The 16,046-nt window shown below is 45.9% G+C and overlaps 1 protein-coding gene and 1 pseudogene across 2 annotated transcripts; one reads left to right on the top strand and one right to left on the bottom strand.

The window, feature by feature from the left end:
- The first annotated feature begins 715 nt into the window (after positions 1–715).
- fzr1b (fizzy/cell division cycle 20 related 1b) lies at positions 716–7,591 on the top strand. The gene is made up of 14 exons (XM_084547046.1): positions 716–1,121; positions 1,462–1,641; positions 2,208–2,309; positions 2,446–2,509; positions 2,604–2,731; positions 3,014–3,096; positions 3,188–3,371; positions 3,546–3,611; positions 3,736–3,838; positions 4,252–4,433; positions 5,007–5,240; positions 5,748–5,852; positions 6,590–6,682; positions 6,873–7,591. The coding sequence occupies exons 2-14, from the start codon at positions 1,564–1,566 to the stop codon at positions 6,912–6,914; spliced, it is 1,464 nt and encodes a 487-aa protein (XP_084403172.1). The 5' UTR covers positions 716–1,121; positions 1,462–1,563; the 3' UTR covers positions 6,915–7,591.
- Positions 7,592–7,595: 4 nt separating this feature from the next.
- LOC311489780 (importin-13-like) lies at positions 7,596–15,623 on the bottom strand (annotated as a pseudogene). The gene is made up of 19 exons (XR_014699941.1): positions 14,874–15,623; positions 14,656–14,796; positions 14,432–14,573; positions 14,147–14,313; positions 13,629–13,749; positions 12,823–12,970; positions 12,408–12,589; positions 12,300–12,326; positions 12,028–12,162; positions 11,039–11,176; positions 10,847–10,927; positions 10,611–10,748; positions 10,412–10,508; positions 10,283–10,335; positions 10,132–10,198; positions 9,957–10,015; positions 9,342–9,431; positions 9,015–9,202; positions 7,596–7,749 (listed from the first exon to the last, which is right to left on the bottom strand). The product of XR_014699941.1 is annotated as an importin-13-like (transcript).
- Positions 15,624–16,046: the final 423 nt, after the last annotated feature.

Genomic DNA, 16,046 nt, shown 5'->3' with positions numbered 1-16,046 from the left:
TAGAGCTTGAGCTATCAGCGTTCCCACTATCTGCTTGACACACAAACTTGTGATGACAGTGCAGATGCAGAGATAAATGTGAGGGGTCAGTTTTAAGAGTGAACTTAAAATGTATTTGAAGGAGGAGCCAGTGTTTTGGGGGTCCTTGGTGGCCTGGGGAATTTGTCCCATGCAGAGACATGAGGACATGAGGAAACTTTTTGGTTTCTTTATTTCATTAAAATAGGTCAAAGACTACATTTATATAGATTATATATATTTCATTCATTCATTCATTCATTGATCTTCTGTAACCGCTTGTCCTGTGAAGGGTCGCTGGGGGGGGCTGGAGCCTATCCCAGCTGTCATCGGGCGAGAGGTGGGGTACACCCTGGACAGGTTGCTAGTCTATCGCAGGGCTAACACAGAGAGACAGACAACCATTCACACTCACATGAACACCTATGGCCAATTTAGAATCACCAATGAACCTAATGAGCTTGTCTTTGAACAGTGGGAGGAAGCTGGAGAGAACCCACACAGACACAGGGAGAACATGCAAACTCCACACAGAAAGGCCCAGTCGGCTTATTACCATAAAACTTAATATATCTCTATATGTAGTTCAAAATTACTACACTTTAAGAAGTTGACATACATTAAAAAACATTTTTAACAGCTTTTCATGGTTCTGGTTTCAAATATAATTTAATTTTAATAAGAATAATTTGTATGTTGTTAATACTTCCGCTTGACGCGTGCGTAATATTTTGAAACCTTTTGGCGCTTGGGATCGCCAGGTAAATTATTATTCTGTACACGAGCGACACCATGTGGTCAAGCGGGGAATAGCCTCGGTCCGCTGGTCAAATGCAGTGAGCTTGAGCCGCCAGCGGACGTCGCTGTTGAACCGCGCACCGCGTCGGCCTCTCGGGCAGCAGAAGTCAAGCAAAGAATTTCTGCTACAGCTGATTCGGTCGCCATCTTTGTCACGAACATAAACAACACCAGCGAGACGCGCTGGCATTCGGACGCACCGCTGTTATTTGTGAGAAAGCGTCAACAAGTGTCCCCGCCGCGGCGCCGATCCTTTGAACCGAAGATGACAGCTGGTTTGGTGAACCGAGCCACCGTGTGAGACGGTAAGAGCCCCGCTGGGTCGTCAGCTGATGTTTGTTGCTCTGCTCCCACTGTAAACGGGCTGCCCTGTGCGCGAGCACGATACCATGACAACGGTTGTCATTAGCGCACCGCGAAGCCTTGTGGCGATTTTACCTCGATTTCAGTCCGTTTGTGTGTGAATAACACGCTGACAAGTGCAGACATGGCTTTTAAACGGCGGGGTTTTAAAACGGCACAACCTAAATGTGACCACGCGAAGACGCCAGGCTAACCAGGCCGTGTGGTTTTTATTTACCTAGCCAAAAGAGCTGCTTGTTGGTGGTTTCTGTCCTGAATGAAACGAACCCCCTTTCTACACAGAGATGGGGGTCCTCTGCGGATTTCCTCACCGGGTGGGAGCGGAGGTTTAAAGGGGGCGGGGAGGGCAGCAGAGGGGCCTTGCTGCCGGTCAGCCCAGAAGAGATGGACCAAGACTACGAGAGACGGCTGCTGAGGCAAATCAACCACCAGAACCTGCCCACAGAGGCCCGCCTGTCCAAGGTGAGGTTAACATGTGAGAAGTGTATTTGAAATATACATACACTTTCTCAGACTAGAGGTAATGGAACGGCTTCCTGTGTCTGATACAGATCAAAGTCTTGATGTCATTGATGACAGGTGTGAGCTCTACTACTACTCCAGCATTTGTGCCCCACATGTTTTGGACTTGTCCTAAGTCAAGGGACTGCAAAAGTTTGAATGATGCATTTGACACCTAAGTGAAACCCTCTGCAGAAATGGTCATCATTGGAGTGTTAGTTAATGGGATCACAATGCTTTTGCTTTCACCTCCCTTTTTGGAAAATTTCCCCAGAGGATCAATTTCACAATTTCACATTTCACAAAATCTGGGGCGCGTTGATTTCTTGTTTTGATCGGCTCAACACTCTCCCATAGGACCATAGGGCCCTGATGCTTTAAGTAAAGCTGTATAACACAGGGCTTGTGCTGCAAGTGCCTCTAATTCTTTTGTTTGTTTGTGGGTAGAAAGAAGACAAAAAAGAACTATACATACACATTTTAAAATGGCAGTAGTCTTACTGGATCACCTGTGTGCTCTGTCTCAGTGTCTGAGTGCTACCTGCAGTCCTGTCAGTGTTAAGTCAGGGGACCGCTTCATTCCCACCCGGGCTGGAAGCAACTGGAGCATCAACTTCCACTATGCCAACGTAAGCGATTTATTTATTTATTATCTATCTACTCAGTGTGCTGTCCACATTTCTGGACGTGCCGTCCCTCAAGAACAGTCCGAGCGCCGCAGTCAAGGCTAAGGCCACTGCTGACGTACCTTTCCTTCTTTTACAGGAGAACTGTCGCTCTCCCAGTCAGAACCACAAAGCAAAGGATGCCAGCTCTGACTCGAGCAAAGGTTGGAAATGCTTCACACTTCTCATCCTGCGTGTCATCACACTTCTCATTTTCCACCCTGACTCACATCTCTGCCATCACTGCCGCCCCTCCAGATGCAGTGGCGTATGCTGCCCTGTTGAGGAATGAGTTGCTGGGGGCAGGGATCGAGACTGTGCCGGACCCTCACACAGACGACCGGCGGCATGCAGTCCTCTCTCACGACTCTCACAGCCTTTTTAGGGTACAAGTCATTAATCGATGCCTGTTATACGAAATTCATAGAAGTCTGATGTACTGTGCTTTTATAGATTAGTAACACTAGGATACAGAAGCTTTTCCTGGCACAAATAAGTAATCAGCATTGCTCGTCTTTAAGTTGTTGATCGGTCACGATGACCAAATTAATACTGAAAAACTCCACTCAAATGAAGCACCTTCTGACTTATTTTTTTTTGTTCCTGATGGAGATTAGACTGGTGTAGGCTCTAATTATTGTTCTACTTCATGTGTTCATCTTCTGCAGTACACTGTCCACACTAAGAGAGTGCCTTTCGATAGCGATAATGAAGTCTCGCCCTACTCCCTTTCTCCTCTTAGTAACAAAAGGTATGAAGTATCTGACATGCTGCAAGCTGAACATATTATTTGCTCAGGTCTTGCCAAGCTCAACACAGTACATTTTTTATTTTTTCTGTAGTCACAAGCTGCTCCGCTCTCCTCGCAAACCAGCCCGAAAGATATCCAAGATCCCCTTCAAAGTGCTGGATGCTCCGGAGCTGCAGGACGACTTCTACCTCAACCTGGTAGACTGGTCAGCGGGCAACCTGCTCAGTGTCGGCCTCGGAGCCTGCGTCTACCTGTGGAGTGCCTGCACCAGCCAGGTCAGAGGAAGGAAATAAAGAGATTTAAAGACGGGCTGAGTTTTACTGTGTAATTTACCAGCTATAGCCTTGCAAACGAGGAATGAGTTTGATATGTCATTCTCTGTTGCATTTTATTTAAAACTGCTGGAAGTGGAAGTGCGTATTTTATGTACGTTATGTCTGTCTTAACAGGTGACACGGTTATGTGACCTGTCAGTGGATGGAGACTCTGTTACATCAGTCTGTTGGAATGAGAGGGTGAGAGTGCCAAGAGTTGATGTCCTGCTTATTTATGACAATGCAACAAAACGGAGAATACGTGATCATGGAAAAGATGGTACAGAAAAAAAAAATAACCGTTGGATTGCTCTGGTTCCGTCAGGGAAGTCTGGTTGCCGTGGGAACCCACAAGGGTTACGTTCAGATCTGGGACGCGGCAGGAGGGAGGAAGCTGACCAGTCTGGAGGGACACTCCGCTAGAGTAGGTCAGTCATACCTGGAGCAAAGAGGAATTGTTTCACCCAGACATGACACACATTTAAAATTACATTTGTGACTTTCTCACTGACAATCCATTTATTTATTTATTTTTCTGTTGTTGTTGTTGCAGTAGGTGGTGGTTATAAAAATAACCCTAGCTTCTAGCCCTTTAACTGAGCTTCAGCTGTTGCTTTCTCTGTCTGCAGTTTAATACTGATGCATTCATTTAGAACAGGAAACAAAACACAACGTAAGTGTTAGGTTAAACTGGTCGATGGTTAAGCAGTACTCTACGACTTCCAACCAATCAAAATCCAGAGTCATCAGTGGCAGTGGGGTGCTATGGTGTAAGAAGCGCTGGGTGAATTTTTGCCGTAGTGAAACAGGAGACCCTCCCCTCCTGCCCTTTGTGCCCAAGGTGCCCTGGCGTGGAATGGGGAGCAGCTGTCGTCTGGAAGTCGAGACAGAGTGATCCTCCAGCGGGACGTCAGAACACCCCCCTCTGCTGAGAGGAGGCTGCAAGGTCACAGGCAGGAAGTGTGTGGTCTGAAATGGTCTCCTGACCACCAGCACCTCGCTTCTGGAGGGAACGACAACAAGGTGAGGTAACCTCTAACTAAAAGTTCAGATACTTTAATGTAACTTGAGACTAGTTTAAAGATCCCATTTAACCCCTGTTTGAGAAGTTAATGATAGGTCAAGTTTGATCAGTCTCACATGTACCCAGATTGTGTCTTTGTGTTCATTCTACCTCGTCTACATGCCCCGGGTTTTAGCCATGTTCCAAATGGTGTGTCTGTAGCTCTAAATGGTAATGAGCTGCCCAGTGTACACGCCCCATTTCACAATAGGGTTGTGTCTTTCCTGTGTCATGGATACCCCTGGAAAATTAGGTAGATCTGGTGTGGCTGCTGCCAAAACCATAGGAAAGCAAGGTTGAATGGCTCATTGAGAAGAACTCTTTTAGGTTGTTGGATAAATTAAACAAAGAAAGGGAATGTCTTTTCACATACTTCTTGGAGTTCATACTGGAGACACATCTTCAAAAACGCAAAGATGGATTTTCCGCCATATGCCCCCTTTAAATGACCAGTGACAGTAAGAGTAAACTCCAAAAAACAGTCCGTACACTTAACATTTCCTTACTTCCTTGTTGCGGTCTTCCTTGCTCAGTTGCTGGTGTGGAACAGCTCCAGCCTTCTCCCGGTGCAGCAGTACAGCGACCACCTGGCAGCAGTGAAGGCCATCGCTTGGTCGCCCCACCAACACGGGCTGCTGGCGTCAGGCGGGGGCACCGCCGACCGCTGCCTGCGTTTCTGGAACACACTGACGGGTCAGGCACTGCAGAGCACAGACACAGGCTCCCAGGTTTGCAACCTGGCCTGGTCCAAACATGCCAACGAACTGGTGAGGAGACGCACGCATATACTGAATGTACACTGCATGCTACCCTAAATCCAGTCTCTGTCCTTACCTAATGGTCCTGTCTGTGGTGGAGTATTTATGCCTCATCAGCATGGTACATGGTGTACATGACAGTATTTCAACATAATGGTGTCTGTTCCTTTTTGACGTGTGGGGTAGATGATGTGAATATTGTGCAGCATAATGAAGGAGCTCTTATTCCCTAGAAATTGTTGGAATACACCTCTTGTATGTTATTGTAAAGTAATAATCGCCTCTCAAAAACTATCCCTCACAAATTGTTGTCATTAAACAAATAATTTCAGGAGTTTAGGAGTGAGTTTGATTTAGTGAAGTATTCTACTACAGCTGGACAAGTTAATATCCACCAAGTTTCAAATTACAATTAAAGCAATGATTTGCTGTTAGCAGTAGTTTTGTTATTTAGTTAAATGAAGGATTTAAAGTCAAGGTTTGTCTGTAATGTGTTGCGTGTTCTTTTGTTTCCAGGTGAGCACCCACGGCTACTCTCAGAACCAGATTCTGGTGTGGAAGTACCCGTCACTAACACAGGTGGCCAAGCTGACAGGACACTCCTACAGAGTCCTGTATCTGGTATGACTCCCACTCTAAATCTATACAGTGTAACCAGGTGACCAGCACATGCTGACTTTTAGTTGCTCAAATACAGGGGAAGCATATTGTGTCCAGTGTTTCCATATATTTTCCAGTCATGCAAGAAGTATTCAAGTACTTAACTTGAGTAGACAGCAATGTCAAAATATAAAATTGTAAATCTCCTGCATTTAGTAAGTAGTATGCAAGAATTATCAGAAAAGTGGATTTAGTGCTCATTATGCAAAGTGGATTCTGTGAATGTTTCAACATGTGTATTACTGATTTTATTACGCCACTCGAGATCACCAAATAAATGCCAAAATCCTCTGGACTGCAGTAGAATATTGTGCAAACATCTATGCACATTGTCACCACTGTACTGACCGGCCCATTACTGACCGGCCCATTATTGAGGAAATACAGCGATGACTTGTGGTCACAAGCGGTCCAGACCACGACAAAATGTGGTCAGACGTTATCTAAAAGTTATCTAAAATGTGGTCAGACGGATGTTAATACCTCAAAAATGACACGATTTAGAGTTTCAACTCCCCACCTATGAGATAAATTGAATGCATCATCATCCGAAAGAGTGTTTTTGCAGAGCCTTCACTTTGCCAAGATACTACTTGTCAATATTTCCGTGTAGCATACCATCTCACCACTCGATTAATCACCGTTCCCAGTAAGCGTTGTTCATCATTTTGTTGATCTCTTTCCTCCTCCCCTCTCAGGCTGTGTCACCAGATGGAGAGGCCATCGTCACAGGAGCTGGTGATGAGACACTACGTTTCTGGAATGTCTTCAGTAAGACACGCTGCACCAAGGTACAGTCTGATTAGCCTGGTCCAGTGCCACGTATCCATTCTATACACATCTGACACTTTCCTTCTTTGACATTACCTAATGACAGCTTTATATCTATATATACTGAAATCATGCCTAAAATGATCTAATATCCCTTGAAATTGTGGATTCAATGTTTTAGACTCAGTTTCATTTCTTTCTCTTCCCCAGGAATCAAAGTCAGTGCTGAACCTTTTCACGAGAATACGATAGGGAACGGCCCGGGTCAGGACTGCGTCAGGAGGAGCCGGCTGGGCCGAAGTTGAAATGCACACAATCAACCAACAGCTCTCACAGACTCGACTGTAGACCCCTGGCCCCTCACCACCACTGCGACAGCTCTCCTAAAATCCAAATTTTTTTTCTACAAAGGATGCGGCCCGAACTTCCGACAGCGACTGCCATCATCACTCTCAGTGACGTCACTAATTTAAAAAAAAACAAACAAAAACACTAGCAGTCTGTGGTCGCCACAAGTTGTCTGGTTATAACGTTGGTCTTGTTCTCTTTTCTGTTGTGCAAGTGATTAAGCTGTTTTATTATATATTAGCAGAAGTATACACGTACAAGAGTTATAAGCTATATCATGTAATGACATTTTTAAAAAGACTCTCCTTTGAAACTGAGAAGACAAGGCCTGGCTGGGGTAAGGCGACGGGGGGGTTTCTATATTTTGATAATGTGTGAATTACGATCTACAGAAGTATGCAACAGAACAAAAACAATAAACAAGTGAACGAACACACAGTTGCTCAAGCAGCTGCAACAAAGGACGTGTTTATTGGGGCGTCGTCAGTCATTAGAAAGATGGAGCAGCTTATGAGAACTGATGAGACTTCCCTTTATCCTCCTTTAAACCTGACAAAGCTATTTTATTAAAAACATGGTTCAATCCAAGTACTACGGTGTCACTTTCTCAGTGAACAGTCTTGTCTGGCGCCCATAGCAGCTCTGACTAGTAATCCGAGTATCCGGACCCCTGCAGGCCTCGGCAGAGCAGAGAGAACTCTTCACAATCTCCTTAACGCGACGCTTGTTGGTTTGTTCCCTGGAGGACAGAAATGATTGCCAGATATTAGACGGATTGTTAGTTAGCGACATAGTGCTGTTTGTCCATATAAGCCAGGCTAATCAAGATCAAGATGTATTTGTATTTCCCGTGTTATGTGTGTGAATGTGGGGCTGTCTGGCCTCTGTTATTGCCACCACTTATTGCAAGAAGTCCTTTTATTGATTGTAAATCTGAAATTTACTGCAGCAGCAGAAACCAGCTGTCAGCATAACACTGAAATGTCACGGAGCAACAGTCGTCGGACGTGCTATCTGATGAATTCGAGTGCGCTTTAGTTCTGCTTTTCTCTCCATCAGCTCCTCTGGTACATGCTTAATGCTCCACTGTGTCAGCTGTTATCTGCCACGGGTTACTGTGAATGATTTATCAGATCTTTTTTTTTTTTTCCCCACTGCTGCAGCTGGAAATGAGACTGAAACAAACAGCAAGTAAGAAACGTTAGCTGTTGACCGAAAACCAAACGTCACATTTCTGTGCAGAGCTGCAGAGTCAGTCGGTTCATGCGCACACACTTAAGGTCACATGTTTTCGGACGCTGACACAATTTTATTTTAGCTGTTCAGACTCGGGTTAACAATTATATAGCAGATATCCACTTGGCTTTAAATTAAAGGGTTAAAAGACGTCTGAAAATACATAAAACCTTTATGAATAACACGTCAATTTTAATACCTTGTCGACAATCCTTTGCAGGTTAATGACTGCCTCAAGTCCACTGACATCACCCAAGGAAGGTTTTTCTTCTCTGTCACCCTCTGCCCAGCCTTACACTGTCTTCAGTTGTTAGATCATGGGTCTTTATGCTTTCAGGTTTGTCTTAAGCACGGTTGTCTGTCAGGTTGAGGTCAGGTGGCTGAGTTACAGTCATCCACCACCTTTTTAAGTTGCCAAGCTCAACAGTGTGTTCATTTTTCTCTCAAAATGTACCAAACAGTTGCTCTCCTAATGTTCCTGTCATCTTTTATTGCTGGATTTGTTCGTTTTTTGCAGCTTAAGGACAGATCTGTGTCGCTTGCATTGAGAACTCTTTTGAACCCATTTCCAAAATAGTCTTATAATCTCACATTTGGAAACAGCTCCAGACCTTTTACCTGCTTAATTGACGATAATGAAGGGAATAGACGACACGTCCATAAAACAGCTTTTGAGCGATTGATTCCTCCTGAACGCCCTCAAATTAAAGCCGAGAGTCTGCTCTTTAAGTTCATATTCATTATGTAATTGCAGTCGCTGTGATTTACCGTAGAAGCTGCTGGCTGAAGGTGTGTTTCTGCTCCGTGGAGACGTGAGCTGAGGGGAACCCCGGCGTCTGTAACGTTTCGTCCAGCCACTGGGACATCAGTGCCGGACAATGTCTGTTTAGATTCAGCAGTACCTCTGAGAAGTGCTCCGTCAGACTCAGACTGCGAGGAGAGCTGCCTCCGACTCCCTGAGACAGCAGGATGTAAATATACAGCACATAAGTAGACAGGTTGGGTTTAATACATTCAGACAGTTGCTCTCCAAAAGCCACCTTCATTATCACAGATGATTGCATCTAATCACGTTATTGTCCTCTGCTGGTTCACCTGCAGTATGGTCTCTGTCAGGAGCTGCCCATCCCTCTGCAGCACCTCCCCAAGTGAAGGCATGTCTTTACAGCGACTCAAGAACTCCGTCTGCAGGAACAAATAGGATCTATAAAAACGCACTGCAACCTTTACTCCACAAAAGATCTGTTCACTCTTTTTTGTAATTTTATGTTACACGTCAGGTATGCAAGTAGTCCTGCATTGCTGAAAGCATCTGTGTCTATGCGTGCAAAATGAAACTTTCTTGTTTCTGTTTTTTTTGGATTTATCCCAAAAAAAGCAGGAACCCTTATCGAGGGTGGGAGTCAGAAATTCAAGATTAGCTGCCTACAGGGAAAGGCAGTGGGCAGTAGATGTGGGAAATGACGCATATTGTAGCTGGCTAAATATTAATACGGTCACAGAATCATCCTGAACTCCAAGATAAGATATGCGTTCCCTCTTTATCCACTGCGCGACATAAAATCTGTACCATTTTGTCAACGCTGCAGGGAGCCATTACAGAGGGACTGAAAAGCTGCAGGCAACTCAAGAGCTGATGTATGAGAGGATGAACTGAAAACAAGAAACGGTGTTTGACGTGAAATCTTGCACATTTCTGTCTCTACTTACAAAGAACAGGCTGGCTGCTTTCACTGTGGGTGTTTCTGGAAACTTGATGGACAGAATCCCTGAAGATCAAAGGTTGATAAAAAGATTTCTTGAAATGAAAACTGGCAAATATCTGCAAAAAGTTATATAAATGATTCCGTATATGTATCGAGTGTGAGCATTTAACGATTCTCACCGCAGTAAAACAGAGCATTAACATCCAGCTGTTCAGACAGGTACATGTCTGGCTTCCTTTTGAGAATCTAACGGTCGAGAGGGAAAGGTACTGTAGTTAGGCGCCGATTTGTTCTGGCGTGCGAGAAAATGCGCAGATGCACTGAACCAACCTGAGCATGAAGGTGCATAAATGATTCTGCGATATCAGGATGATCCCTCGGACCTGCCCGGTAAATACAGGGTGAGACAAGAAGTTATGTGCGAAAACCAGATGGCTTGTATCTGCAGCCTCTCGTTACCTTGGTGAAATATGGTGAGAGTGGTGGACGTCAGCACTTCAATGAGGCCTCTGATGTTAGATGTGTGGTGTTCCTCTCCAGCAAAAATGTGCACCATCTAAAAAAAAAACAAAAACAAAAACAGTCAGACTAACATGTGACCCCAAGAGTCTTCATTGCAGTCGGAGGGATGCTGCTGTTTTTTCGTGGCTCTGCATACCTGACGTGCCAGGTCCAGAGCCGAGGCCTGAGGGAAGGCGCTGTAGATCCTCCCCAGCATCTCGCTCAGCTGAGCCACCATGGGCCCGAAATCGTGCAGGAGGGTTCGAACGGATTTATCAAAAACCCCGCACACTGCCTGGAGGGGGGCAAAGGGGAGCACTGTGAACAAGTGTGAGTCATGGAACGCACACGGATAGATCATACATGCACACAGTAAAAACCCTCCTACAGTACCTCTACCACCTCTGAGTCATGGAGCCATTTGCTGAGGATAGTCTGGATCAGAGCGAACACTTGCTGCAGCACGACTACAACCTAAATTTGAAACAAAACGGAGGGAAGACAAGAGGCTTTCCTTTAACTGCACCACATTTAGTAACACATTTTATGGCAGTTTTCTTTGAGCGACGTGTCATTTATTCTCACCGGGTTTTGCGAGAGTGTGACTCTGGGACCGGCTTCGCCATCCGAGCCGTCCGCCGGTCTGTTGATGTCCAGAGTGGTGAAGAGACTGGACAGCATCCCCAGGATGTGGATGATGCTCTGCTTGTTGGTTTGATTGGGCTACAGGGAGAGAGAGAAGGTAGATGGGTCTGACGTGCTGCACAGTGGAAGCTTTGTGTCTAATGTGGGAGCAAATTTACAGCCATTACTGCAAAAAAGATGCTGCTATGAAAGGAAGGAAATAGTAAGTGGGCCAACGGGGTTTCAGACGCAGACAGTGCCAATTAGATGTGCTCTACAGCACACAGTTTCATAACAGTTTGATTTCGTGTGAAAGATCTTTTTTCTTTTTTTCTTTTTTTAAACAGTGCTCATCTCACTGGTTTGAAGCACAGAGGGACGTCCCATGCTTACCCATTAAGGTGTGTCTAACCCTTCTCTCTCAGCTCTATTCTCACCCCCCCCCCCCCCCCCCCCCCCATCCCTCCCTTTGCTTTGCTCCCCCTTCATTCTCTCATTACAGGAACCAGGGGGACAAGGAGCCAGGGCTTCCTGAGACATGCCCCCACACCAAGTCTTGATCTCTGGTGATCTCTGATCTCTTGGTTTCTCCCTCTCCTCTCATCCCTTTAAATCAATTCATCTCTCCATCAGTTTCCCCCGTGTCAATTAATAAGCTTCCATGCATCAAATAAACTGTGGTTCAGTAATCGAACCCTGCCCACACTTTCCTGATGATGCACGATGATGCATCTTTAAACTCTAAATATACAACATTATTTTTCACATTTAATGTTTGATTATTGCTTATTCAGGCGTGAATATTTCAGGGGCTTTAAGATCAGTGGTGTACGGCTACAGGAATAACAGATATTTCAACATGTTTTTCGCAAAATCTGTAATTTAATAAATACTCCATAATCTAATGAGTTCACAGCTCTGCTTCCGTTCTTATTTTCAATATTTTTTACCTCCTGCTGGGACAGTGTATCCAGCTGCTGGACGTGAGGGGTGATGAGCGAGTGCAGTCTGCCTAAAATCTCCTCTACTGGCAGGGAGGACAGCAGGAAACCCAAGGCCTGCATGAGCCACATGCACTGGCTGCTCTGCACACACACACACACACACACACACAAAGATACAAAATACGCATCATAAATGCTGTCCCCATAGGGAAGACTAGCGCAGTGGTGATTCATGAAATAATATGTGAGTTTAATGGAGTTGAAGCCTGTTTACTCACCTTGTGGATCTCTTTCACCAACACGTCCTGCAGAAATACACACAAAAGCGGTGATCACGCTGTTAAAATACATATGTAGCTTTGAAAAGGAGCGTGAGGTTGTGTGACCTGTGACACGATCAGGATGTCCTGAGCATAGGGGGCGAGGTCGAGTCGGCACTCCCTGCAGATCCTCTTCAGTGTAGAGACGCTGGACACAGAGAGCTCTGGCTTCACGAGGCCCTGGAGCACCATGGGTAAAATGCCACCCAGCATCACCGGGTGGTCGGCCAGCCACTCAGCCAGAGACCCTGACCGACAACATGGGAGAGGAATGTCAGGTTATATTTGCAGTCACAATCACTAAGCAAATATACACCAATCAAAGATAAAATGAGTAATAATTGAGTCTGAATTATCTGCAACACCACAAATAGTGTTCATGTTAAACATTTTACAATACACGCCATAGATTCATTTAAAGACACATCATTTCTTTCCTATAAACAAGGAGACGCTAGTCGACAGGTGTGTAAGCGTGTACCTATGGTGTACATGACAGTGTCGGCCAGCATTATGTTGCTGATGTTGATTCTGGGGATCAGTCCAATCAGACCGGGAATAACATCAGAGTAGTTCACGTCTATGGTCTCAGCTATAGACTGGAAGCCGAATAACAAAGCCTCAGTGTCCTTGACATGGAGAAAAAACAACATGTGATGTTAGATGAAGACAGACGTGCAGGAAACACACAACCTCCCATCACTAAACAAATACAAAGACTCGGAATAACACATACAAAACAGCTCTCTCTCTCTCTCTCTCTCTTCAGAATTCTACACAGAAGCACAAAAATGCAAGGAGTAGATTAGAGTTTATTGAAGAGTTGACTCAATAAAGGGAATTGAGATGCGGCATTTATTAGTTTCAGGAACAGGGAAGCTCTCCAGCCTTACAGCTCAAAGGTCTCATTTTGGCTTATAACTTCCTGTCTGCACTGGAACAGGGAATCTGTTCAGTTTAGACCAGCGTCTGCCGCCTGTGATTGGCCATTTTCTACATTTTAGCAGATCTCTGACCAGTTGAATATTCTATTGCACAGCACGAGCATTTGACAGAGGGGATCAGCTGTTAACCGCTCTAATTAGCTCAGTTCTCCTGCACAGCACTGAGGTCAGCTGGTGCGTCACCGTCGCTCTGGCTGTGCTGACTCGTCAGAGTGTCGAAGAAACTGGGATGCCGCGACAGAAGTTGTCACTCCATGAGCGTTCATTCGCCGTATGGAATATGTTAACTGTGATGACAAATATTCACGCCAGATGCCTCAGTGGGAGCTGTTAATCACTTTACCTGCCACACTGCAGACTGCTGGGGGTCCATCAGCTGTCTGCCCAGCCTGTCGTACAGGTTACTGAGCAGCTCCGCCCCCAGCATTTCATACACATACATCAGCGTGTCGGAGATGTCGACCCTGGGGAGCAGAGCAAATGTAGTTAAAGGTGCTTTGCGAAGCTCAAACTGTAACCTACAATTTTTCAGTACTGAAAGAATTAGTCTGATCAAGTGGAAGGTGTTTGATTCCTGTCATCTAGCACCATCATCAGGTCTGACTTTAAATTTGTACAATACTTTAGTTTGACCTCAGCTAAACTACAGATGGTTGTGCTTTGTGCTAATAAGGAAATCTTGGAATGAAAAACACTAAAACTAAATTAAAATCCTATTCCTGTATAGCCAGAGTACAGCATGACTCTTTAGGCATATTTACCCCTGAATTTCAGTCATGGAAAGGAAATAAGGGCTTTGTTTCTTGGACTTAAATCCCATTTTAAAACTCCTTCAAAGCTTACATCAGTTTCTCGTCTCACCTGTAAATCCTAAACTGCTCTTTGTCATCAGACGACCAAGAGTCGTACTCCTCCTGGGATGGATAGTGGGATTTATGCAGCAGCACGTCCACCAGCTGGAAGTAAACTGGCCTGTAGACCTGCAGGTAAACGGCCTGCTTCTCCTCCTCGAATGACAAAATGTCATCCTGAGAAGTCAAGAAACAAGAACGAAGTGAGTTTGTCGAGATCAGTTTATTAGTCCTCGGAAAAAAGATAAACAGAAGGTATAAAAAAGAAAGCTCTACAGTAACCCAGAGTCCATACCTGCAGAGTGTACCAGAAGGTGAGTGTTAGGGAGCTCGTGGTCTCACTGACTGGGTAGTGTCCAGGGATGCCCGTACAGAACAGAATCATGTTGACCAAAGCAAGATATTCTTGCCAGTGATCCACCTGTTCCAGCAAAACCCTGTCGTGCACAAACACATTAAGACATAAAAGACAAATAATGAAGCTTGACCATGAGATGGTGTCCGTGCTTCTGTGTGTACCTGGAGTGTGTTTCCCCCATGGCAACGGCAATGCGACAGATACCATGTGTGGTTTCCATGTCCCCGTCCTGAGCTGCCGTCTTCAGCTGATCGTAGAGACCCAGCACCAGAGGCATCAGGTTCAGCAGAGCATTAATGTACCTGCGCACAAATGTTCAAAATGAGTCAAACACCTATGAACTGAGTGTCACCCAACGACCTTCTGATCTGTTCCTCACCTCTGGCAGTCAGGCTGTGAGATGGCGTTAACTATTGTCTCCACGGCTGTGTCAAACAGCTCCGAGTTGGACAGTGCAGTGAAACAGTCCTGGACCAGCTCCTGGCTTTCTCCTAATGGCACATCCAGCGCCACCCAGCTGGACAGACAGCGGAGCACCTTCTCCTTCACCTGATTCGACGAGTCCTGGCTTTGCAGGAGCTGGCGCAGCAGCGGGCACACCACCGCCCACTCGCCGACCAGGGCCTCCCTCAGCTGGCCGCGGCGAGCTTGAGCCAGGCGGCTGCTCTGGAACTCCTCTGGAAGGACTGTGAGAAGCTCCAGCAGAGCGAGGCAATGCGCGTGCGGGTCCTGAGAGGCTTTTGCGCCGGAGCCATCTCCAGAATCTGGTTTCTGCGGCTGGAAGGCCCTCACCATGTCCGCCACCGGCTGGGACCAGGCCTGGGGAATTAGGTTTAGCGCCATAGAGGCCAGAGCTACACACAGACGAGTCAGCACCATTTTAGGCCCAGAGGAGAAGTGCAAGATCTGGGAGAGAAGCTGCACCCTGAGGCCCTCATGCTGGTCTGAGGGGAGGTCGCTCCAGTGACGGGAGATCTTGGTGTGGAGGGTGCTGGCGCCAAAAAACTGAACCTCTGGAATCTGCAAAGAGACACATTCACACCATGAAGACACTGCGACACAGGGAATTTGCTGATTCCAACTCACGCACAGGAAGAAATCAGTGTCTTGTAGCTCCGGACCAGCACTCTATAACCACTGAGAAGAACCACAACAACACACCTTTTCAGGGCTGAGCAGAGCCCAGCAGAACTGCCACGCCTGTGCAGAGGCCTGGGCCTGGGTCAGCCACTTCTGGGCCACATTCTTACGATCCATGTCCGGATCAAAGTACAGCTGGTAGAGAGCCTGGAGGAAGGAGGACAGGGCAATGCACAAGGGAACAAAGCAATCAATTTGGACGTTAGCATCAGAGACGCTGGTGAATGTTAATGAGACTTGCATTAATTAACAAAAATTGCATGCACGTTTCCATTTTATCCTGAATGAGGAGGCAAACACTGAGCTCTGTCACGTAACAGGTTGCCACTGTACACACAAAGACCCAAAGGCTCCTTAAGGTGAGGTCTTTAAATACACAGACTCGCATTAACGATAGCATTAATAATTACCA

The sequence above is a fragment of the Chelon labrosus genome, assembly GCF_963514085.1.
Source record: "Chelon labrosus genome assembly, chromosome: 6".
In the NCBI taxonomy this organism is placed as follows: Eukaryota; Metazoa; Chordata; class Actinopteri; order Mugiliformes; family Mugilidae; genus Chelon; species Chelon labrosus.
The sequence above is the reverse complement of the archived record's forward strand: the minus strand, read 5'-3'. Positions and strand labels throughout refer to the sequence as shown.

What these genes read in the sequence shown, in the direction of transcription:
- fzr1b (XM_084547046.1), top strand. Translation starts at nt 1,564, where the DNA reads ATGGACCAAGACTACGAGAGACGGCTGCTGAGGCAAATCAACCACCAG. An exon ending in GGAGTGCCTGCACCAGCCAG is followed by an intron (nt 3,372 to 3,545) that starts GTCAGAGGAAGG and finishes CTGTCTTAACAG; the next exon opens with GTGACACGGTTATGTGACCT. An exon ending in CCTACAGAGTCCTGTATCTG is followed by an intron (nt 5,853 to 6,589) that starts GTATGACTCCCA and finishes CTCCCCTCTCAG; the next exon opens with GCTGTGTCACCAGATGGAGA.